Below are 23,738 nucleotides of genomic sequence, written 5' to 3'. Positions count from 1 at the left end.
GTTGAATCCATCCCAGCTCTATCATGTAAATGTTATGATTTGGGGCATGCTACGCAACCTTTCCCTGCCTTTGTTTCCTTATCTGTAAAATGGGGGTAACAGTAGTATATCCCTCATAGAGTTATATGAGGGTTATGGAGTTAATAGATTAATTATTATATACCACATACTTGGAAGAGTGCCTGATGATAGTTAGTACAGTATCCATACTATTGTCATTTTTACCTCAGTGTTGAGTCATGTCTGTGTGTCTCAGTTGGACATGAGGAATGGTTACCTGGGATCATCATTTTGACCCAAAGGTATTTCAGAACTTTCTGGGATTAAGAAACACTGGGCAATTATAAGTGCTACAAGGATGTGGAGAACCTGGCACCCTCAGACACTACTGGTGGGGACGCAAAATGGTACAGCCACTTTGGAAAACCATCTGGCAGTTCCTCCAAAAGTTAAACGTAGAGGTACCATATGACCAGCAATTCCACTCTAAGTGTATACCCAAGAGAAATAAAAACATATGTTCACACAAAAACATCTACAAGAATGTCCATGCAGCATTATTCATAATAGCCAAAAACTGGAAGCAAATGTCCATCACTTGGTGAATGGGTAAGTTAAATATGGTATATCCATACAGTGGAATATTACTCTGCCATAAAAAAGGATGCTAAGTGAGAGAATCCAAACACAAAAGACCACATATTATATGATTCCATTTGTATGAAATGTCCAGAATAGACAAATCAGAGACAGAAAGTAGCTTAGTGGTTTCTTCAGGCATGGGGTAAGGGGGAGGTGGGAGGGACTGCTAATGGGCACAGGACTTCTGTTTAGGGTGATGAAATGTTTTAAACTCAGATCGTGGTGATGGCTGCACAACTCTGTGAACAGACTAAGAAACACTGATCTGTACACTTGAAATGGGTGAATAATATGGGATGTGAATAACGTTATTTTAAAAAGAAAAGAAAAATCAAGCTCTAGGTTCAGGTGTGGGTTCTGGGACTCCACCAACTTTCTGAAAGCAAGTCATTAGGAGAGGAGCCTGGGATCTGTTTTTTTTTTTTTTTTTTTTTTTTTGTGGTACGCGGGCCTCCCTCTGCTGTGGCCTCTCCCGTTGCGGAGCACAGGCTCCGGACGCGCAGGCTCAGCGGCCATGGCTCACGGGCCCAGCCGCTCCGCGGCACGTGGGATCCTCCCAGACCGGGGCGCGAACCCGGTTCCCCTGCATCAGCAGGCGGACGCGCGACCACTAGCGCCACCAGGGAAGCCCCCCTGGGATCTGTTTTTAACAAGCGCACCAGATGAAGCATCATTAAGTAAGTTTTTGAAACGTACTGTTAGAATATGATTTTTACTTTACTGGTATGGGGAGGGATTAGTACCCTTTAACTTACAGTTTTCACCATGCGCTAGGTGCTGTGGCAGGTATAGTATGACAATAATGATGATCATCAAAGCGGATGATGCAGTTCTTCCAGAAGTGTCGCCACTGCATGTTTTTGAAGTGCAGAGCCCCCAGAGAGCCTCAGACTTGTCTCCCTGGCCAGTTCTCTGCAGCCACCATCACCTCTCGCCCTAGGCAGGTGTGGAAACTGCAGCCAGCACCACCCAGAAACTGACTATGAAATTCCCAATGCACTTGCACCTTTCTCTTTAAGACTTGCTTACATTCAGTTTCCTTCTCTTAAGTGTTTCTTATTGCCATAGCAACCCTAATCAATCACTGGACTAAAAATAGCTCTTTCATTTTTCCAAAGCATGGCTGTAGTGATTTGAAAATTCAGCTCTGCCATGTATTTTGCATATGCTACTTTCCTTTCCCAACACTGAACCTAGGTGTGCCTGTGTCTGGAAATTATTCTTGCAGGGGCCCAGGTACTTCACTCGTCTTTCCTGGCATTCTTCTTCCCGACTGCAGATTCTCCCATCACTTCCAGTACATACAAGTACACATATTTAATCTTCAACGGAGAACATTGCTTTTCTATACATTCGGTTTTAGGTGCTGGAGATGTCACAGGTACCTGATGATCACTTTGCAATAAGAGGTTCATGCCAGTGGATAACACTGTGTTTGAAAGACAAATTAAAGATGCTCAGATACTGGCTACAAAGGAAGTTGGTCCTGGTAGGGAGCAGATGAAAGCAGTACTAGTGAGACTCTTCTGGCTTGGGAGGATCTAAGCTAGAAAGTCAAAGAGGAGATGATAGGAGATCTTTTGCCTTTTTTATCTGATTTCTCCATGATACCAGTGTTATTTTTAGAGGGTTAGGGACAAAATAAACCCTGGGTCTAATAAAGTGAATATTTGTTATGATTCTCCTGGCCAAGCTGCTTTTCTAGTTAACAAGAGAGAGAAAAAGATTTTTCATGAGAGAGAAGGTTCCAGATCTTGAATGGGCCCAGGGGAGGAAGGAGGGCAGGGAGGGGCCGCAATGACTCATGACGTCCCCCAGGCTCCGGAGAATGAGGGCGTTTCATGGCCCCTCTCCCTGCTTCATTGCACTGCTCTGGAGTCACTGGCCCAACCCTCTGCCTATAAGCAGGCTCATCTCATGGGACCCCCTGGGGTTCCCAAATGTTGTTTTTTGATGCTATTTCTTAACTTTTCTGAGCCTCGGTTTTTAAAATAAGGCTGAGTGAACCAACAGGCACAAAGCCTTTAGATCTAGGAAAGAAGAAGATTCACCGAGATTCTGGTAGTATTCTTGTTTCCCTACGTGTAGTTGGCAGGGGATCAAGGAAATCTGAGAAGAGGTGAGGGGAGAGGGCCCCTGTGCAGAAAGAGGAGCTGCTAGGCCTTTAGGTAAAGGAGGATAGTAAGAGGATGGACCTGGAAGATGTGATGACATGTCCTCAAAACACAGCAGGTCAGGGGTCACAGCAAGGCTGGAGGAACCCAAGCCTGCTCTGTGGCTTGGCCACCATCCATGTCATGGCAAGGACCAATCAGGTGTTGTGTTGCCACCACTTCAGCAAACCCACAACCTCCCAGGACATCCTTGCACATACACAGTGGAAGGGTCCCCCTACAGACATACCAGCTCTATTTACTCTCCATATAGTCTGTGGGATTTCATGGGGAGGGGTACAACGGGGTGAGCCAACATTTCTGTAGTATCTGTTCAGCCAGATACTGCCTGGCCTTGGACATTTGTGATCTCACCCCACAGCTGTGAGGTTGGTATTGTATCCATTTTACAGATGAGAAAACTGAAGCTCAGGGTGATTAAGGAATTTGCCCAAAGTCTCAGTTTGTGTGAAAAGAAGCTGGCGTTTGAATTAAAGGCTGTCTCACTCCAAAACCTGGATTCTTTCTACTGAACAACCCTACTCGCTCCCTGTGGGCTAGGTGCACACTGCTGCATCTGGACACCAGTCAATGGCAAGTTTTGTGGCATCAGTTCCTAGTAAATATCGCCCTGGGCAATAAGTAGTGGCCACTGACAAAGTGGATGACATCACAGGTGGAACAACTAAGAAAGAATACAGATTTCCCGTCCCATTTCCCTAGGTATGTTCAGACCTCAAAGTCAGTGATACTTTACTCAGATGAGAACCAGATGGGTGATTTGGCAGGGAAGCAATGGTGGGATTCTTGAGGTTTGGTATTATTGCTTTTCTATTGCTATATAATTTTTTATTATATTGCTATATAATAAATTTGCTATATAATAAATTTCTATTATTTTCTATTGCTATATAATAAATTTCCCACAAACTTAGTTACTTAAAACATCACACATTCATTTTCTCAGAGTTTCCACTGGGGCTCAGGTTAGCTGGGTCCTTGGTTCAGAGTCTCAGTCAGGTTGAAATCAAGGTCTCAGGCACGGTTCCAATCTCATCTGAGGCTCAGGGTCCTCTTCCAAGCTCTCTGGTTGTTGGCAGGATTCTGTTCCTTGCGGTTGTAGGACTGAAGTCTGGTTTTCTAGTTCGCTGGCCTCCAGGGGTCGCTCTTTGCTCCTAGAGGCCTCCCTCAGGTTCTAGCCACGTGGCCCTCTCAGGATATGGCAGCTTACTTCCTCAAAATCAACCTGCTTCTTCTAAAAAGAAGTCTTATATAATGTAACATAATCTGATCACCTTTGTAATCTAATCAGAAGAGCAACTATCCCATCATATTCACAGGTCTTGTCTACACTTAAGGGGAGGGATTATACAAAGTGTGCAAGATTATACCAGGGGCTGGGAATCTTGGAGACCATCTTAGAATTCTGTCTACCTTGGGTATTTTAAATTTATTTATTTATTTTTGGCTGCGTTGGGTCTTTGTTGCTGCGCGGGCTTTCTCTAGCTGCGGCGAGCAGGGGCTACTCCTCGTTGCGGTGCACGGGCTTCTCATTGTGGTGGCTTCTCTTGTTGCAGAGCACGGGCTCTAGGCATGTGGGCTTCAGTAGTTGTGACACACGGGCTCAGTGGTTGTGGCTCTCGGCCTCTAGAGCGCAGGCTCGGTAGTTGTGGTACACGGGCTTAGTTGCTCCGTGGCATGTGGGATCTTCCCAGACCAGGGATCAAACCCGTGACCCCTGCATTGGCTGGCGGATTCTTAACCACTGAGCCACCAGGGAGGTCCCTACCTTGGGTATTTTAGTCTTTCCTCCATGTTGCTATGGGCCAAATGGAACTTTAAGCATTCAGTGTTCCCAAATGACATGGAGAGCATAAGAGTCCTCTGAATCCCTTGGACATCTTCCAGTTTTAGCCAGTTGGTGACACTCCTGATGTCTCTCTTCTTGCATCATGTAACAGTTTGGTTGTGTCAGGATTCCCAACTTTTTTTTCTGCTCCTACACTCTGACAGTTCCCTCAGTGATATGGAATCCCCCTCACCCTAGGAAATGTGTCAGAATCTTTAGGGGCTGGCATATATTTTGAGAAAGTCCAGGGTTGGAAGGTGGGGTTCTCCCTTCTCCACCCCCTGGATATTTGAGAATGACTAGGTTAGGTGGTATCTTCCCAGCTGGAGCAAAGCCCTTTGTCACAGAAAGCAGATTTGAGCAAATTGAAATTAAAGTAGATGCTCTGATGCCTGAATAACTGGAGGGAAAGTGACTTAAGCCATTCCTAATGGCAGTGGGGAGGAGGGGAGGGATCCTGGTGTTGGAATAGTATTGGAGCTTATCATCCCGTTGGTGAGCCAGACACATAGACAACTCATTGTGATGATGGAAAAGGAGATAGTGCTGTGACAAAGGAACAAACAGAATGCTATGTGCATACAAGGGATAATCATTCTGAAGTGGTTTGAGATGGCTGATGGGTAAAATTTAGGGAGGAAATGTCAGGCTGGGGGAACTGTAGGCATAGAAGCATGGTAGCCAGAAGTGTTCCAGGGAATGGAAAGTGGTCTTCTGTGGCTGGCCATGGGTTGAATACAGGGCAAAGCCGGAAAGAAGATTCGGGTCAGATACAGAAGACTCCAGGTCTTCCCCTTAAGGAGAGAAACTGAGTCAGCAGAACTTGGGGGTTCACTGGATGTGATGGGTGAGTGTAGTGGATGGAATAATGTCCCCCTAAATATTCATGTCCACTGGAACCTCAAGTGTGACCTTATTTGGAAGTAGGGTCTTTGCAGGTGTAATTACTTAAGGACCTTGAGATGAGAGATGAAATCACACTGGATTTAAGGTGGGCCAAATCCAATAACTTATGTCTTACAAGAAGAGGACACAGACACACACGGAGGGAAGAAGGTGAATGGAGACAGAGGCAGAGATTGGAGTTGCAGCCACAGACCAAGGAGCACCTGGGGCCACCAGAAGCTGGAAGAGGCAAGGAAGGATGCTTCCCTAGAGGCTTCAGAGGGAACACGACATTGCCAACACCTTGATTTCAGACTTACGGCCTCCAAGACTGTGAGAGGTTACATTTCTGTTGTTTTAAGCCACATTCGTGGTAATTTGATAGCCCTGGGAAACTCGTGCAGTGCAGAAGAACATTCGAGTTCGGTATGGACCATTCAAGTTTGGTGGGCCTAGAGGACCCTTGTTGGGGACAGCCAGTGGGCAACTGGACATGCGACAAGGGCAGTTGGGGTGAAAGATGTCAGTTGGGGAGGATTCATAAAAAAGGGTCATGGAAAAGTCAGGAGCAGATGAGATCACTTGGTGCAAGAAAATAGGGTGGAGGGCAGAACCTAAGGGACCACCTTCATTGAAGGAATGGAGGAGGAAAGAGAAGGCTGGGAAGGAGCTGCTGTCGTAGGAGGAATTTGCTTCGTCACAGAGAACAGTGTAGAGAGCCCTACAGGGCATGGATGCAGAATCAATTGCTGCTTTGGAAATTCTTTGATCATCAGTCATTTCCATACCATATTGCACTGGTTGAGAAAAAAATGGTAGGAGATGAAAAAGTAGAGCCAGCAAGCATCGACTGTTCTTTTAATAGACTTGGATTGTGAAGACGAGGAGGAATGGGATTGGTTGTAGATTGAGGAAGAAACATAACTGAGGGAACTTGATGCTTGTTTGTTTTTTAAGAATATGACACTTTGGGGACTTCCCTTCGTGGTCCAGTGGTTAAGACTCCACGCTCCCAATGCAGGGGGCCCGGGTTTGATCCCTGGCCAGGGAACGAGGTCATGCGTGCCACAACTAGAAAGATCCCACACGCTGCAACTAAGGATTCCTACATGCCGCAACTAAAAGATCCCACACACGGCAACTAAGACCCGGCACAGCCAAAGAAAGAGAGAGAGAGAGAGAGAGACGGATGGAGGGAGGAGAGAAGGAAGGAAGGAAGGAAGAAAGAAAGAATGTGATACTTTTCATTATGTTTTTAGACGGTAGAAGGGAAGCAGGGAGAAGATGCAAATAATCAATGAAACAAGTTTCCGGAGAAGAGACTTACATATGTTTTTAACCCTGCACCTATTCTGTGCCAGGCACTGTGCTGGGTTTACCTGAATGATCTCTTTGATCTTCTCAGTATGCCTACAGAGTAGAGAAGGATAGTCCCCATTCGGTAAATGAGGAAACAGGCTGGGGATGGGAAAATAATTTGCCCAAGTTGATACATCTCAGGTCTGATGACTCCTATGTCTCAGTTCTGATCATTATATTATTTTTCCATTGGGATAAAAAGAAGGCAGCATCTTTCTCTGATTCATGAAGAATAAGAAGCATCATAAAGGAATAAGCAGGACTTCCCTGGTGGCGCAGTGGTTGGGAATCCGCCTGCCAGTGCAGGGGACACGGGTTCGAGCCCTGGTCCGGGAAGATCCCACATGCCACGGAGCAGCTAAGCCCATGCGCCACAACTACTGAGCCTGCCCTCTAGAGCCCGCAAGTCACAACTACTGAGCCCGCGTGCGTAGAGCCTGTGCTCCGCAACAAGAGAAGCCACCACACTGAGAAGCTCGTGCACCGCAACAGAGTAGCACCCGTTCGCCACAACTAGAGAAAGCCCGCGTGCAGCAATGAAGACCCAAAAATAAAATAAATTAAATAAATAAATTTTTGAAAAATAAAGGAATAAGCAGAAGATTTGCAATAACGGAAGGGAAGGAAGTTGTATGTGTTTCTGTCACGGAAGGGAAGGAAGTTGTAGGTGTTTCTGTCACGTGGTCTGTGTTTTCGTTAAACTATGAATCAAAATTATCAACCGCGAGGGAGGAAGAGTGAAACCAGGTGCGGGGTCTTGAGAAGGGAAGAGGGTTTAAGATAACCTCGGTGGTGAGATACAGTAGGAAGCCAGCCAGGGAGAAAGGAAAAAAGCCTTGCTTAACAGTTCAGACTCGACTAGGATTAGAGGGCTGGATTTTTAGGGAAGCTAACCTGCTTGGGGTAAGCAGGAGTTTATCTCAAGATGGATAAAAAGATTCTGGCCAGAAAGATTTTAGTGATAGCACTAAAAATGCCCCGAGCCAGAGATACTTCTGATTTTAACATGAGACAGCACACACTCCAAGGCTCCGAGAACCAGCCATCAGATATCCCAAGGGGATTATCAGTCCCAAACCACTGCCGAAGGAGAAAGCACCGACCAGCCTGGAGCTGGCCTGGCTGACCCAGGTCTGCCCACTGCCTTGCGGAAACCAGGTGCACTTCTAGCCTCTGGCAGGGTTGCCATTCTGACATGAAAATAACCCAAGTCCTTGACTCAAAAATAACAACATCTGTTAACTTGCATAAGAGTTTTGCATTTTGTATTTGGGTGTAATACCCAAATGCTAAAATTCATTTGTTTGACCTTAGTTAAGTGGTTTAGAGATTCAACTGATAAAAACTCCTTGCGGGGTTCCACTCTGACGCACCCAGACCCACCTCCCCACCCTGGACAGCTCCGTTCTCTCGCCACCTTGTACTGTGCACACGTTGGATTTAGCCTCATGAATTATGGGTTTAAAAGGACAAATCGGTTCACCTGAAGCTTGTTATTTTTAAAAGGGTCTCTGCAGGTGCGTGTCCTCAAGTTCACGTGTTGATTGAGAGCTCTACCGTGAGGCTCTGAGCCGCTCCATCTCGATTCACTATGGGAGGCCCCTCCTTGGAACTCCCTGGGTCTGGGTGTGAGGGCAGCAGTTGTGCAGTGAGAGGTTTGAGAGGAGACAGCAAAGAAAGTGTTAATGAATGATCACAGGGCTTCATTCTCCATAAAGGCAATTACTGGGATTGATTGTTTCCATGTTTGCTTAGTCACGTTCATCTTGCTTGTTTCACTCAGATTAAGACAGATGAACACCGAATGCACACAGGCATGTGATGTCAGCAGAATTATCAATGGCACATCGAAGGCCTCTGCCTTCTTGCACAGATGCCATTTCGGGGGGTCTCAGCTGGGCTGAAAGGGGATCACGGTCACGAGGGGGTGACCATGTGGACCTCGGGGTTTTAGATAATGCTTTCTCTCTCTTTCCTTCCCATGCACAGTATAGTGGGGTGGTTTTCCAGCTTAAGCCTGCGTCAGCATCCCTGGAGGGCTTGTTAAACACAGATGCCTGGGCTCCATCCCCAGAGTTTCTGATTCAGTGGGTCTGGCGCTGGCCCCAAGAATTTGCCTTTCTGAGAAGTTCCAGGGTGCTGCTGCTACAGGTTCAGAGATTCCCTGCTGAGAACCAGTGGGGTGGTCATCAGGAGCATGGACTCGGGGACCAGGCCACCAGACTTTCAATCCCAATTCTACTATTCACTACCTATGTGATCATGGGCCATTTACTTAACCTCTCTGTGCCTCCGTTTCCTCATCTTTAACACAGGGCTGATGATAATAGTTCCTACTGCATAGGGTGGTGACAAGGAATAAAGGAATTAGAACTTGGAAGCTCTTAGACCAGTGCCAGGTATAGAATATGTGCTCTATGTACGTTGGATAAAGAAATAAAGGAGCCAACCTCTTGGACTGTGAGCATATTGGCCCAAGCCTCACTCCTCCAATACCAGCAGCTCCCAGTGGAGTTGCTAGGTCGTTTTAGCCAGTAGTCTTCAATCCCATCTCTGGTGGTAAAGAAGGTGAATGCCCTGCTCAGTGCCAGCAGGAGGAAGGCTACATCGACATCCATCAAAATCCTCTTCTCGGGCTTCCCTGGTGGCGCAGTGGTTGAGAGTCCGCCTGCCGATGCAGGGGACACGGGTTCGTGCCCCGGTCTGGGAAGATCCCACATGCCGCGGAGCGGCTGGGCCCGTGAGCCACGGCCGCTGAGCCTGCGCGTCCGGAGCCTGTGCTTCCGCAGCGGGAGGGGCCACAGCAGTGAGAGGCCCGTGTACGGGGGGAAAAAAAAAAAAAAAAAAAATACCCTTCTCAAGCTATGCTAACCCTTATAGTCTACTGAATACATAGAATGGGCTCAAGGAGACGGGGACGCCAGGATGGTGTGCATTTGGGGTTTTTCTCCCCTGTGCCGACAAAAGGAGAGACCGCCTTTTATGTCAAGTTCAGCTGCAGCCTCATACTGATTTGCTGCCCTCTGTGCAAAGTTGGCTGGATGCCCAGCACTGTTACGTTTTATGCACGTGATTTTATTTAACCCTCACAATGTCACTGTTAAGTAATCGTTATTTTACCTGTTTCAATATTGCTGGGGTTCAGACAAGTTCAATGACTTGTCCAAAGTCACATGGCTATCAAGTGATAAATCCAAAACTAAAACCGGGTCTGTCTGACTTCAGTAATTTATAATCTTTTTTTTTTAACACCAAATTCTAGATATTTTATTCAAGAGTAAAAAGACAGAAAACAAACACACACACATCCCACCCTGTGTTAGGCAGAATAATGGCTCCCTGAAGATGTATATGTTCAAATTTCTGGAGCCTGAATTAAGATTGCACATGGAATGAAGGTTGCTAATTAGCTGGTTTTACCTTGGAAAGATTATCCTGGGTCATCTGGGTAGGCCTAAGTAACTTATAATCTTAAAGCTCTAAGCTACTGCCTCTAGCTTTATATGAATATGTACATCACGGTTAGGGCTGGTTCCCAGCACTGGCAGCTACTCCCTGAAGTGAAGCACCCTGGAACTGGAATTGTCTCTGTTCCAGGGGGTTGCTCTTCTAAAGCCTGTGGTCGGACTCATAAAGCATATTCTTTTTGGAAATGTCCTCTTTGGCCACTTGCCTGATTGCTTAGTTATTCTCTCTGGCCTGACTCCTGGATGAAATCATGTTCACTTTGCCAAAAAGGTGGCTTTCCTTGCATACGGACATGGACCTAGCATCTTAACATTTCTGATCGTGGACAGTGCTCGCAACCAAACGGTCAGGAGAAGCAGCCAGAGGCTAAACTGAAGATGTGAAGAGAGAAAAAACGGTATGTTGATGAAACTTTTCTTTTTTTCCGTAGTGTTCCTTTCTGCCAAAATTCTCCATTCATATAGAAACCAAGTATGAGGACAACAAAGGAAGCAACAACAGCGTGAGTAGCCCCCTTGCCACCCCACCCCATGCCCCGCCGTAACCCATACCGCGCTCTCCCCTCACGGACTCTGAGAGCCCCTCACAGCTCCTGTGTGGCCGGGGCCAGCAGCACGATCTGTGCCTGGGACCTCAGAGAAGCTCTGGCTTTTCTCATCATTCTGTACTTTCTGTGGCCTCTGTGCAGAAATCTCTGTCATCTGGAGTGATTGTCACTGGCGGTCAAGAAGGTTGATGGGGACCTTGGAACTCTAGATCATTGGATTGAACACAAATCTTCTCAATGACATTTGCTTAGAAGAATGAATGCAATCAGGTGTATGTGTGCACACATACACGTGTACACATATTTTCTGGGCTGTGCGTATGTTCACATATTCACACACGCACACGAATCCCACCTTAAAAATCAGTGTAACCCTCTAGCAAATGTTTACCTCGTGAGGCATTCTGACTCTCGCTAAATTTTAGCCAGGAACTTTATTAGTATTGCTTAAAATTCACTTCAGACCTGGCTTTTGCCCCACCTCTTTCTGTCGGGGCGATACATTTCTAAATCCCCATCCCCTTGGGAGTGGATGATTTGACCTACAAGAACCTCACCCTGACATTGGGTTGTGGGTTCCATTAGGACGCATTGAGGGAAGAACCTGTATCTAGAAGCTGCAGGGCTTCACTTATTAATTTCTACTTCATTTTCATGTTTTGCATTTGTGGAGAAAGATGAAAATTGAGGCTGTGGCAAAATGAGTAAGAGAGTTCTGACAAGCTGACCCCTTTGGTGCTGTCATTGAGCCAAGGAGATGCAAAAAAAGATGCAGGAGGCCATGGAGATACCTAAGTGCCCAGAAGAACTATCTAAGGGCTCATAAACTTTGTCAACTTGAAAACCTGGGCTTCCCTGGTGGCGCGGTGGTTGAGAGTCCGCCTGCCGATGCAGGGGACGCGGGTTCGTGCCCCGGTCCGGGAGGATCCCACATGCCGCGGAGCGGCTGGGCCCGTGAGCCGTGGCCGCTGAGCCTGCGCGTCCGGAGCCTGTGCTCCGCAACAGGAGAGGCCACAACAGTGAGAGGCCTGTGTACCATCAGAAAAAAAAAAAAACAACAAAAAAAAAACCTTTTTATGTGAAAACAGTCACTGAGATAAACTAAGAAACTCTCTAGAAGGGACAGCTTTGGCCAGGCTTACTGTTTCTTCATGTTGACATCTTCTAGAAACATCTTCTAGAAATTTCCTGCCCTTGGCAAGAACAAATTCTTCTAGAAGGTATGGGTGTGTTTGTGCAGAGCTCAGGGTGTCCCATTCAAGGTGGAGGCTGCCTGGACAGAGCTTGAGCGGTTCCCAAGAGGAGTCACCCAAGAAGTACATTTCACACCAGCGTGGTGAGGGAGGACACTGGTTCATTCACTCAGTATTCAACAAGAGCACATCCAGCACTTTCTATTTAGATGTCACTGTGTGAGCTGCGTGGATGGTGTTAAAAATTCAGACCTGTTTCTCAAACTCCAGGGACTCATGGTTTAGTTTGGGGGGGAACCAACATATTAAATGACTAAAAACATAAGCGCGTTAATGGGCGGCCCCTCCTTCGGCGTGAAGAGTCACCACTAGTCAACCCTTGGAATGGAAAGCGCTTGAGGAGTGACATTCCATGATGACCCATCTATTTACGGGGACTGCCGTGGCTTGTGCCCGGTCACTTCAGCTTCTTGAACTAAGTTAGGAAACCTGAAGATTGTCAGGGGTCGACAAACTACTTTATTTGTAAATAAAGTTATTTTGGAACACAGCTACATTCACTCATCTGTGGATATCTAAGCTGCTTTCATGCTACACCAGCAGAATGAGTACTTACAACAGAGCTCATGTGGTCTGCAAAGCCTAGAATATTTACTACATGACCCTTTACAGAAAAAAAGTTTGCTAACCCCTGGTCAGAGAGACTCAGATCAGAACGGCACCCACCACATCTCCAAATTTGACCCCTTGATAGATCCATCCCAGCTGAATGCCTTCTCCAGAGTTCCTGAAACTTTCCAGAGGAGAGAAGAATGCAACCTGCAAGGGTACTCTTCCCCCAGTAAGTTCAGGATCCTCAGTGGTTAGGGTCCCCTGGTGGTGGGTGACCTAACAGAGCCGTTTAGTCCCGTGTCCTTGTCAGCAGCCTGAAATCAGAGGTACTTTGCTGGCCAACTGCGTCAAAGCCTCATTGTCTAAAATAGTGTTGCACAGTGTACCTTGAACCCTTTTCTTCTGATTGGAAAATGAACATGGTTCTTAAAACTTGGAAAACACACACAAAAAAAGCAAAACCAGTAGTAATCCCATACTTCAGAGATAACTGCTGTTAGCATTTTGGTTCATCCTGCAAAGTATTAATGAATTTACTTTTCAACCAATTTCCCTAAAATTGACTCATACAACATCCTGTTTTTACCACGTCATGAAGTATCCTTCCCAGTAATTTTTAATGGCTGCACTGCATTCCCTACTTAAATGTACTTCTTTGAGCAGTTGACAGTCACTGGATCCTGAAGTGGGCTTGACCATTTTGATGTAGCTGTAGACCATCAGGAAAAGGGTGATAGAGATCAGACGTGCCTGAGTTGCTTTTCCTGGCACAATCTAAAAAATACGGGGTGCGGGGGAGGCAAAGGGGGTTAGAACATCTTTTAATCTTTCTAGACCAATTGCCTTGCTTTCTCTTTTTCTCTGTCGCTCTGTCCTGTCTTCATGAATAGTTAAAACCCGCTCCGTTTGTAGAGGTATGGAATGGATGTGCAGCCTCGCCTTGATCCTTATAGGTTGATAGGAACAGCGTAATCTTCTGGTTTATCCTCAGCTCAGGTCTAATCTAAAAAAAAAAGAAATCACATGGTTATCATTTACTGTCTTGTATCCCTTTTTTGGGCAAGTGCTAAGGTCTTTTCACTGCTCTCCTAGGAATTTCGCTTTGTCACTCCTCTCTTAGGAATTTAAAATACCAGGTTAGTCACCCTAAAGTCAGGATCCATGCTTAGAGTCAGCATCCTCTACCCAGGCCAAAGGCCAGTTCTCTCTGAGACTTAGGCCGGCCTGCAAGAGAAGCACTGGACCCCGGGGCACTTGTGGGGAGTCCATGTCAACACAATTTGCTTCCTCTGGGAGAAATGCCAGCTATTGTACCCTGTGTTGCCTCCTCCTCCGCGACTTGCTGGCTCTGAGACTGCCCGGGGGGCCAGCTCCTTACCTCTCTGTCATGACACCCAACTTGCCCAAGTCCGAGTTCCCTGAAGAGGCCCTAAATGTTTTTGCCCAGCCTCTGCCTGGCTCTGATCCATAAATCCTCAGGTCTTGCTTCTGAGCTATTGGACCAGACAGGCCAGCCCCAGCTTCATTAGACTTCTTCTTTGCCAATTCGTCTTCCTCTAATTTCCATATTCAGCAGCAGCTGTTGGTTACCCAGCGGTTCAAGCTTGGTCCCTGGAGGCAGAAAAGGAAGACTCCATTGGTTTTCATTCACACTTGTTAATGTTTCCAAATCAGAACTTGAGAAATATATATTTATGTAATAATACTTCATTAAAAGATAGCTTTGTCCAGGGGGTTCAAAACTGGAGCCCTAAGCAGATGGCATGTGCTGGCATGCCCTTTTTCTGTCCAGGGATGAGTATGGAGTTTCTGGTGGGAGGCAGAATTGCTAAAGAAAGCAGTGCAGTGGTGGATGTTTCTCTTGTCTCACTGCTTTGCCAAATTATTTAATAAACTCAGGCCATTTCTTTGCATTTTCTGGGTATATAGTCTTATCATTCAGCTACCATCCTTCATACTGCTATCTGCACCCTGTTTCCTTCCCTACCTGCCAAAACTTTAATGAAATGGATGACGATAAGAAGTAGTAATTAAACTGAAAGACGCTAGTGATAATCATACTGATTACTGATTGAATAGAGTACATGCTGTTATCCTATTATCAATTCCCACCTAAGTCATCTTTTTACATGACCCAATATCTAGTGTAAAAATATAAAAATTGGGATATCTAGATTTAAATATCTTCTCCTCCTTGTTAAAATAAAACTAGTATATTTATGATTGAGAAAACCTGTAAACTGTGATTACATTAACCAGGAAACAATGGGGAAGTTGTCTTAAATTGAGGCCCATTTGTTTTATGCACATACTGATGAGAATTATTTAGGCCTTAATTAGTGCTGAGGAGGATGGCACCATGCCAAAGTAAGGCTCTGTTGTTTGTCCAAGGCCATAAATCTAGATCTGGGAGAGTCAGTGCTTATCATTCGAGTGTCGGCTGCTGCCAGGTTACTGTCGTTCATTGTGGTTAATGGGGGGCAGGCTTGCGTCCACTTCCTCTTCCAAACAAAGCAGGTACCACTTAAAAGCAGCGGTTCTCAGCCTTGGCTGCACGTTGGACTCATCTGAGAAGCTTTAACACTGGCTCCTGCTTGGGTTCCACCCACCCTGGGATTCTGATTTAATTGGTCCGGGGTGCAGACTGGTCTAGGGCAGTGCTTCTGACACTATCCCTCTAGGAACACAGAATTCTCCAATCGGAAGTGTGTGGACTTTTAAAGTTTTTTTTAGTAAAAACATGTATGCATTTAGCTACAACATTTGAAATTAAATTGCAGGTATCATGCCACTTTGCACCTAAATACTTCAGCATGTATCTCGTATGAACAAAAGCATTCTCTCGTTCTCTTGCATAATAATAATACCATAACACATCCAAGAAATGTAATATTGATAGAATAATATTATTCAATATGAGTCCATATCAAAATTTCTCAAATGATTTCCAAAACATCCTAGCTATTTGTGTTGATACAGGATTCAATCAAGAATCATGGATTTCATTTGATTATCTCTTCTTTTTAGTCTCTTTTAATCTAGATTCTAGAATAGTACCTTTGGCTTTTTTTTCTTAATGATAGTGATATTTTTGAAGAGTCCAGGTCAGTTGTCTTGTTTACAATCTGGATTTGTCTGATTGTTTCCTCACGATTAGATTCATATTAAACATCTTTGGCAAGAATACTACAGAAGTAATGTTGTTTACTTCCCACTGCTTCACATCAGGAGGTTCATATGCCATTGCCCTGTTATTGGTGATGCTAAATTTGATCACTTATTTAAGGTGGTGTCTTCTAGAACTCTTCATTGCAAAGGTACATTTTTCCTTTGGAATTAATAAGTAATCTGCAGAGTAATCGGGAATGAGCATATTTAACAAGCTCTTATGGTTATTTTTTAAAAATTTTTATTGGAGTATAGTTGCTTTACAATGTTGTATTCGTTTCTTGCTGTACAGCAAAATGATTCAGTTATACGTATACATATATCTGCTCTTTTTTGGATTTCCTTCCCATTTAGGTCACCACAGATCATTGAGTAGGGTTCCCTGTGCTAAACAGTAGGTTCTCATTGGTTATCTATCTTATACTTAGTAGTGTATATATGTCAAACCCAATCTCCCAATTTCTCCCCCTCCCCCTTCACCCCTTGGTAACTGTAAGTTTGTTCTCTACATCTGTGACTCTCTTTCTGCTTTGTCAATAAGTTCATCTGTACCATTTTTCTAGATTCCATATAGAAGTGTGTGGACTTTTAGAGTCTACCCTCCAGTCAAACCTGATATGTTCTTTTTGGAGGGCGTAGGATATGCCATCCCCACCCCATCTGAGGATCTAGACCAATGATTCCCAATCATGGCTGTATATTAAAGTGACGTGGGAAGCTTTAGACTCGCTGATGCCACCGTCCCACTCCCCAGGATTCTGATTTCATTTGTCTGGGATTGGGGTCCAGTCACTGGGATTTGTAGAGCTCCCCCAGGGGAACCTAAGAGCCATCAAGGCTGAGAACTACAGATTTAAAGGAAATATTAAGTGCTATTTAAAACCAACAGTGAATACTTAAGAAATCAGGTTCTCCAAATTTCTTCACTTCTTCATACCCTTGGAAACAGAACAGTTTACAAAAAGCATATTTATAACCACCACCACCCCACACACACACACAATAAAGGGGCCGGAGGGCACTGTATTTCTTCTCATTAGCCATTAATCCTCAGCAATGAAACTTCTCTGATCAGATGGAAAGAATGTCCAGTTTAGTTCCTGGAGGCATGAGGCTCTGTCCTTCACAGAGCTGTCCTTGGAAATTGCCTAGAAGAAGTTTTTGGATTTTTTTTTAATATAAATGTATTTATTTTATTTATTTATTTTTGGCTGCGTTGGGTCTTTGTTGCTGCGCGCGGGCTTTCTCTAGTTGCGGCGAGTGGGGGCTACTCTTCGTTGCGGTGCGCAGGCTTCTCATTGCGGTGGCCTCTCTCATTGCGGAGCATGGGCTCTAGGCGCGCGGGCTTCAGTAGTTGTGGCGCACGGGCTTAGTTGCTCCGCGCATGTGAGATCCTCCCGGACCAGGGCTCGAACCCGTGTCCCCTGCATTGGCAGGCGGATTCTTAACCACTGCGCCACCAGGGAAGTCCCCAAATTTTGGGAATTTATTTAGTTTCTAGTTCAGCTATGTCATAATGAAAAAACACAAAGTTGTTCTTTGTGAAACAAAAAGATATGTATTAAAGCCCCAGCTCTATGACTTAAGCAATGGAGTCTTGGCTTCTTTATCAAGAAAATAGAATAAACAATGCTTGCATCACAGTGTGCAGGATTCATCCAGGTTAATTTACCTGGAAGCACTTCATAAATTGTAAAGTGCTATACAAATATTTAGGTATTGCTTCAGTTATGGTCCTACCTTGGGATTAACTGTGTTACAGATGATTTTCTAATGAGACTCTGCTTTTGTCTGAATTGTCAACTAACCATTTCTTGTCAACAAATTTTGAGTACCTACTATGTGCCAGGCATTGTAAGAGGCAATGAGGATACAGCAATAAGATAGACAAGGTCTCCACTACTCATGGAATGGGGGAAAGCACATAATAAGCAAGTAAACAAAGGATTCCAGTTGTAGGAAGTGCTAAGAAGGCAATAAATAGGATGGAAGGGAGCTCAGCTAGAAGCCATGTGGTCAGGAAATGCCTCTCAGAAGAGGTAACAAATCCATGTGAGACCTGAGGCTGGGAAGGAGCCGACCCTCTCTGAAGGGTTGTCCAGGCAAGGGGACTGTTGTAGTAAGTTGAGTTTGTGTCCCCCCAGAATTCATGTTGGAGTACCTGAGACTATAACTGTGTTTGAAGATAAGGCTTTTAAAGAGGTGATTAAGTTAAAAGGAGGCCGTTAGGGTGGGCCCTAATCCGATCTGACTGTTATCCTTGAAAGAAGAGGAAACTTGGATACACAAAGCTAGGGATGTGCAAGCACAGAGGAAAGACCACATGAGGATGACCATGTGAGGACACAGCAGAAAGCTGGCCATACGTAGACCAAGGAGAGAGGTCTCAGAAGAAACCAAACCTGCCAACACCTTGATCTTGGACTTCCAGCCTCCAGAACTCTGAGAAAATAGAATTGCGTTGTTTAAGCCACCCCATCTGTGGTATTTTGTTATAGCAACCCTAACACACTAATACAGGGACAAGAAGGGCAAAGGCCCGAGCCCCTGATGTAGCCTGGCATAATCCAGGAGCTGTCAGAAAACCAGCAGCCAGAGCGATAGGAATGAGAGCAGACTGGTAGGAAATGAGATGGAGAAAGTAACAGAAGCCAGATCATGTAAAACCTATGAGGCCATAGCTAGAGGTTGGATTTTAGCGCAGTGGGAAGTTATGCAAGGATTTTAAACAAAGGAGAGACATGATATTTAGGGTTTTTTTTTTTTTTAATAAATTTTTTAGTTTGGAATTGTCTTAAATTTACACTAATGTTGCAAAGATGGTGCAGAGAGTTCTCATATATCCTTTACCCAGCTTCCCCTAAATGTTAACATCTTATATAACCGTGAATCATTTTTCAAAACTACAGACTTGATTCAGATTTCACCAGTTTTCCCCACTAATGTCCTTTTTCTGTTCCAGCATCCAGTTTAGAATGCCATATTACAGTGTGTGATTTATGTTTTCCAACGTTTGCTCTGGCCATTCTGTGGAGGGTGGTGGGAGGACGGCAGGAATAGAAGCAGGGATTCCAGTTGGCAGCAAGTGCAAGAATCCAGACCAAAGACGACGGTGGCTTGGGCTGGAGAGACGGCAGTGGATAAAGATAGGTATATTTTGGAAACAGACTGACTTTCTTTGGGGGTTGATGTATTAGATGGGGGCAAAGTAAGGATGACCTCAGGATTTCTAGCTTTGTCTTTGGACCCTGAGTGGGTGGTAGGGAACAGTGCAGGAGAAGCAGGAAGTCAAGTGCCCCAGCAGGGACACAATCAGTTTGAGATACCAATGAGACTTCCAAGTGGAAATGGTAGGTAAGGAGTTGGATATATGAAACTGGAGTTCAGAGAGAGGTGTAAGGTCATGATTCAGAGATAGAAATAAGTGAGGTTATTTAGGAAGAGGAGTGACAGAAAAAGGAAAGTACTGGTTGCTCCAGGATGGAGAGCACCCTGGCCCTGAGAAGGACTTTCCCGTGGCTTTCAATCCAGCTTCTGACTATTTTCTTTTCTCCTTGGTTAAGACCAAGTCATTTTCAGTCACTGAGTTGTGCTTGATTTTAGGGAATTAAATTATCTCGTTTAGTCAGCTACATAGGTCCACCTGAGAAATCTAGTTTCTTCCCCTGGATGGGTGTCTTCTTTGGATGAATTGAGGAAACATTTCAATATTTTGACTTGGCTCAATTTGCATTGCCTTGGAGAGATGGCCAGAAGAGTTCTCCTCCTGACCACAAATAGTTCCCACTGGAAGTTACCAACCGACAAAGAGGGAATTTCACCATCTAAGGAGAGCTCTGTTTATTGAGGATTTGTTATTGCAATAGTCATCATGAAGTTCATTTCATTAGTATTAGTATTTGTATTGTTGTTAAAATCAAGAGGGCAGTATGGATGGATGTAGGGTAAAATAATTTATTTACACATTTCAAAATGTACTAAAATTAATTTGTAAAGCAGGGGAGCCCATGAGAACTGTAGAATCCATATTTACAAGCCTCTCAAGCTGATTATCCTTTCCTTAAATGGCTTCTAATTGAGGATTATAGAAAGGAAAAAGCATTTGCTTTATTTTTAGACATGATGTCTTCATCTTAACCTTGGATTATTATAACCAGCCACCTACAAAATCTGCAATTTTCTCTAATAAGTCATCGGTACATGCTGAAAAGAAGTTTGCACAAAACACCCCCATTTGCAGTTTTGAAGGATTATTATCCATTTTGGTACATGAAGTGGAAAGTCAGTGTCCTTGCTCAGTCTGTGTCTAATAGTATCATTTTGAGGACAACGGAAAACAGATTATATTTCATTCCTTAAGATGTTGCCTTTGCTCTTTGTGGTACAGTTTGCCATCTGCGAGCTAGATGTGAAAAAAAAACAAACATGTGGGCAAAAAGTGCGTCTGTCCAGCATGAGGACTAGCTCTCTAATTGAGGAGAGTCACGGTGCAGGTTATCTCTGCCTTCAGTGAAGCTAGAGCTTATTGGTAGTAATCATTATTATTAATAGATATAGCTCAAAGTAGTAGTCGCTTTCTGTGTAGGCCTGGCTCACTGGTGCTCTGGTAAATCTAAAAAAGACCTGACTGTGCTGACCTGTTAGTACTAAGGGTTAAGAAGACAGTTAACCAAACTGGTCAAAAGCAGCAACATCAAAGGGACGAGCCTGAATCCATGGTTAGGAAACCAGTGGGCAGAGCCAGAAAAGCATTACCAAGTGTCAAGGTCTAGGTGACCATTTTACAGCTACCATAGTAATAATTGATTCAAGCACGAGTCACCAATGGATGCTAAAACCATTGAGTGAAACAGTATTTGGGAACAGGAATTCACACTGCCTCAAAGTATCACCCCAGAGATTATTTATTAATTACGAACAGTGGAGAAATCTAGCGGATGCCATCAAGTAAGCAAATTTTACATTGCCAATAATAGGACAGAATGACATAATGTGCCTTCCATTGTGATACACTGAGGACACAACGTCACAAATCATAATATGGATTATCCTTGCCAAAAATATTTAACCTGAATCCAATCAGGAGGAAGCAATCAGACAAACCCAAATTGAGGGACACTCCACAAAGCAACGAGCTGCAAAAATCCTCAAAAAAGAATGTGTCATCAAAGACCAAAAACCAAAACAAAACAAAAACCTGGGGGACTGCCCTAGATTAAAGGAGTCTAAAGTAATTTGACAAGTGAATTTAACACCTAATCCTTGATCAGATTCTGGGTTAACTAAAGGGGTGGACTTGTGCAGGACACAGAAAAGATATTATAAGACAATGGGAAATGAATCTGGACCATATATTACATAATAGTGTGGTATAGTATTGAGTCAATATTAAATTTCTTGCCTGTGATTATTATATTGTAGATATATAGGAGAATGTCCTTGTTCTTAGAAATACATGCTGACATATTTAGGAAGGAAGTACCATGCAACGTACTCTTACTCTCATATGGTTCAGCCAAAAAAAATTATTTATATGTGTATGTTTTTCCTTCTTTAAAAAAGTCTTATAAAAATAGAGGAACTATTCACATGTTGCAATGAGATGTCAAATAACTTAAAGTTACACAGTGAGTTTTTCTTTTTTTGTAGTCACGAAGCAGAAGCTTTCAGTCTTCTCCCTCTTGGTGATATCCTGATTTCATTAATGAAACAGCAAAATAATTAACCTCATCGTAAATATTATCAGCATCAACACTGATTCTATTCACCCAAAAGATGTTTACGAAGAGGAGATTTTTTGAATTGCAGAAACCCTAGGTTCTCTCTTGTAATTTCACACTCTGGGCTGTGTCTTGAAGTTTTGAAAAGGCAGATGGAGATGATTCAGAGTAGACTTCTAAGTGTACAACCCTCCTAAGGGTTAGAGCCCAGGATATGTACCACCATAGATATTTGTATACTACCCTATTTGCATCCCTCCAAGTACAGCCCTTATCAACCTGTATAGTAATTGCTCATTTAACTGTCTCTCTAACCCATTCAAAGCTCTCTGAAGGCAGACACCATCATTAATACCAACACAGCCTTAAGGCACCTAGGAACAATCTAATTTTTATAGACAAAATTTTGTTGAAGGGCATAACAGAGACCTGAATAAATGATAAATACTCCATGTTCATGGATGGAAAGACTAAATACAATAAAGAAGTAAATTATTTCCTAAATTAATCTCCAAATTAAATGTAATTCCAATCAAAACCCCAACAGGATTGTCATAAAATTGATTGTAAAATTCATATGGAGGAATAAAAGTCCAAAAACAGCCAGTATAATTTTTGAATAAAGAACAAGGAGGGAGATTCATCATACCAGATAGCATAACCATAGTTAAGTGTGGTATTGGCACAAATATAGAAATAGACCCAAGCTGATAGTGAGAGTTTGATGCATAGTAGTTAAGGCAGCTTGGAAAGATAATTTTCTCAGGAAATGACATTGGGCCAATTGACATTTCAAATGGAAAGAATAAAATATTAGATCCTTACCTCTCTCCATGTTAAAAAACAAAAACAAAAACAAAAAACTCCTAAAGGAATTTATAAACTTGAGTGTGGGAAGTCATTTAAGAATATATTGTTGGGACATAGAGAATGGACTTGAGGACACGGGGAGGAGGAAGGGTAAGCTGGGATGAAGTGAGAGAGTGGCATGGACATATATACACTACCAAATATAAAATAGATAGCTAGTGGGAAGCAGCCACATAGCACAGGGAGATCAGCTCGGTGCTTTGTGACCACCTAGAGGGGTGGGAAAAGGAGGGTGGGAGGGAGACGCAAGAGGGAGGAGATACGGGGATATATGTATATGTACAGCTGATTCACTTTGTTATAAAGCAGAAACTAACACACCATTGTAAAGCAATTATACTCCAATAAAGATGTTAATAAATAAATAAATAAATAAATAAAACGTTAAAAAAAAGAAAAGAATATATTGTTGGGACTTCCCTGGTGGCACAGTGGTTAAGAATCTGCCTGCCCATGCAGGGGACATGGGTTCGAGCCCTGGTCCGGGATGATCCCACATGCCGCGGTGCAGCTAAGCCCATGTGCCATAACTGCTGAGCCTGTGCTCTAGAGCCCATGAGCCACAGCTACTGAAGCCCACCCACCTAGAGCCTGTGGTCCGCAACAACAGAAACCACCGCGGTGAGAAGCCTGCGCACTGCAATGAAGAGTAGTCCGCGCTCGCCACAACTAGAGAAAGCCCGTGTGCAGCAACAAAAAGACCCAACACAGCCAAATATTAATTAATTAATTAATTTTTAAAAATATATTGTTTATGGATACATTTACATATTGTACAAAATATAAAGTTTATGAAAATATGGACCAGATTCACAACAAATTTATGATACCTGTCAGCTTGGAATAGAAAGGAAGGGGATTTTAACTTTAAATGTGAAACTTTCTTTGAAAAAAGAAAGAAAGAAAAGGAGGGGCAGAATCAGAATCAAATATGGCAAACCGTTTACATGTGTTCATTTTGAGTGGTGAGTAGTGACTCTTTATTATATGATCCTTGGTATTCTTCTGGCTATACGTCTTTTTTTATTTTATTTTATTGAAGTATAGTTGATTTACAATGTTGTGTTAATTTCTGCTGTAGAGCAAAGTGATTCACTTATACACATACTTTTTTCATATTCTTTTCCATTATGGTTTATCAGAGGATTTTTTTTTTATTTTTGAATTTTATTAATTTTTTTATACAGCACGTTCTTATTAAATAGTTCTCTATTTTATACATATTAGTGTATATATGTCAATCCCAATCTCCCAATTCATCACACCACCACT

General features: G+C 43.7%; 1 protein-coding gene across 1 annotated transcript in view; it reads left to right on the top strand.

The window, feature by feature from the left end:
- Window positions 1–23,738, top strand: part of PITPNC1 (phosphatidylinositol transfer protein cytoplasmic 1) — a 136,168-nt gene that overhangs the window by 34,353 nt on the left and 78,077 nt on the right. Inside the window, exon 5 of the mRNA XM_055089801.1 lies at window positions 10,787–10,858. Within this exon, the coding sequence (XP_054945776.1) occupies window positions 10,787–10,858 (72 nt within the window). The remainder of the gene's footprint in view (window positions 1–10,786; window positions 10,859–23,738) is intronic.

The sequence above is a fragment of the Physeter macrocephalus genome, chromosome 14 (assembly GCF_002837175.3).
Source record: "Physeter macrocephalus isolate SW-GA chromosome 14, ASM283717v5, whole genome shotgun sequence".
NCBI lineage: Eukaryota > Metazoa > Chordata > Mammalia > Artiodactyla > Physeteridae > Physeter > Physeter macrocephalus.
The sequence above is the reverse complement of the archived record's forward strand: the minus strand, read 5'-3'. Positions and strand labels throughout refer to the sequence as shown.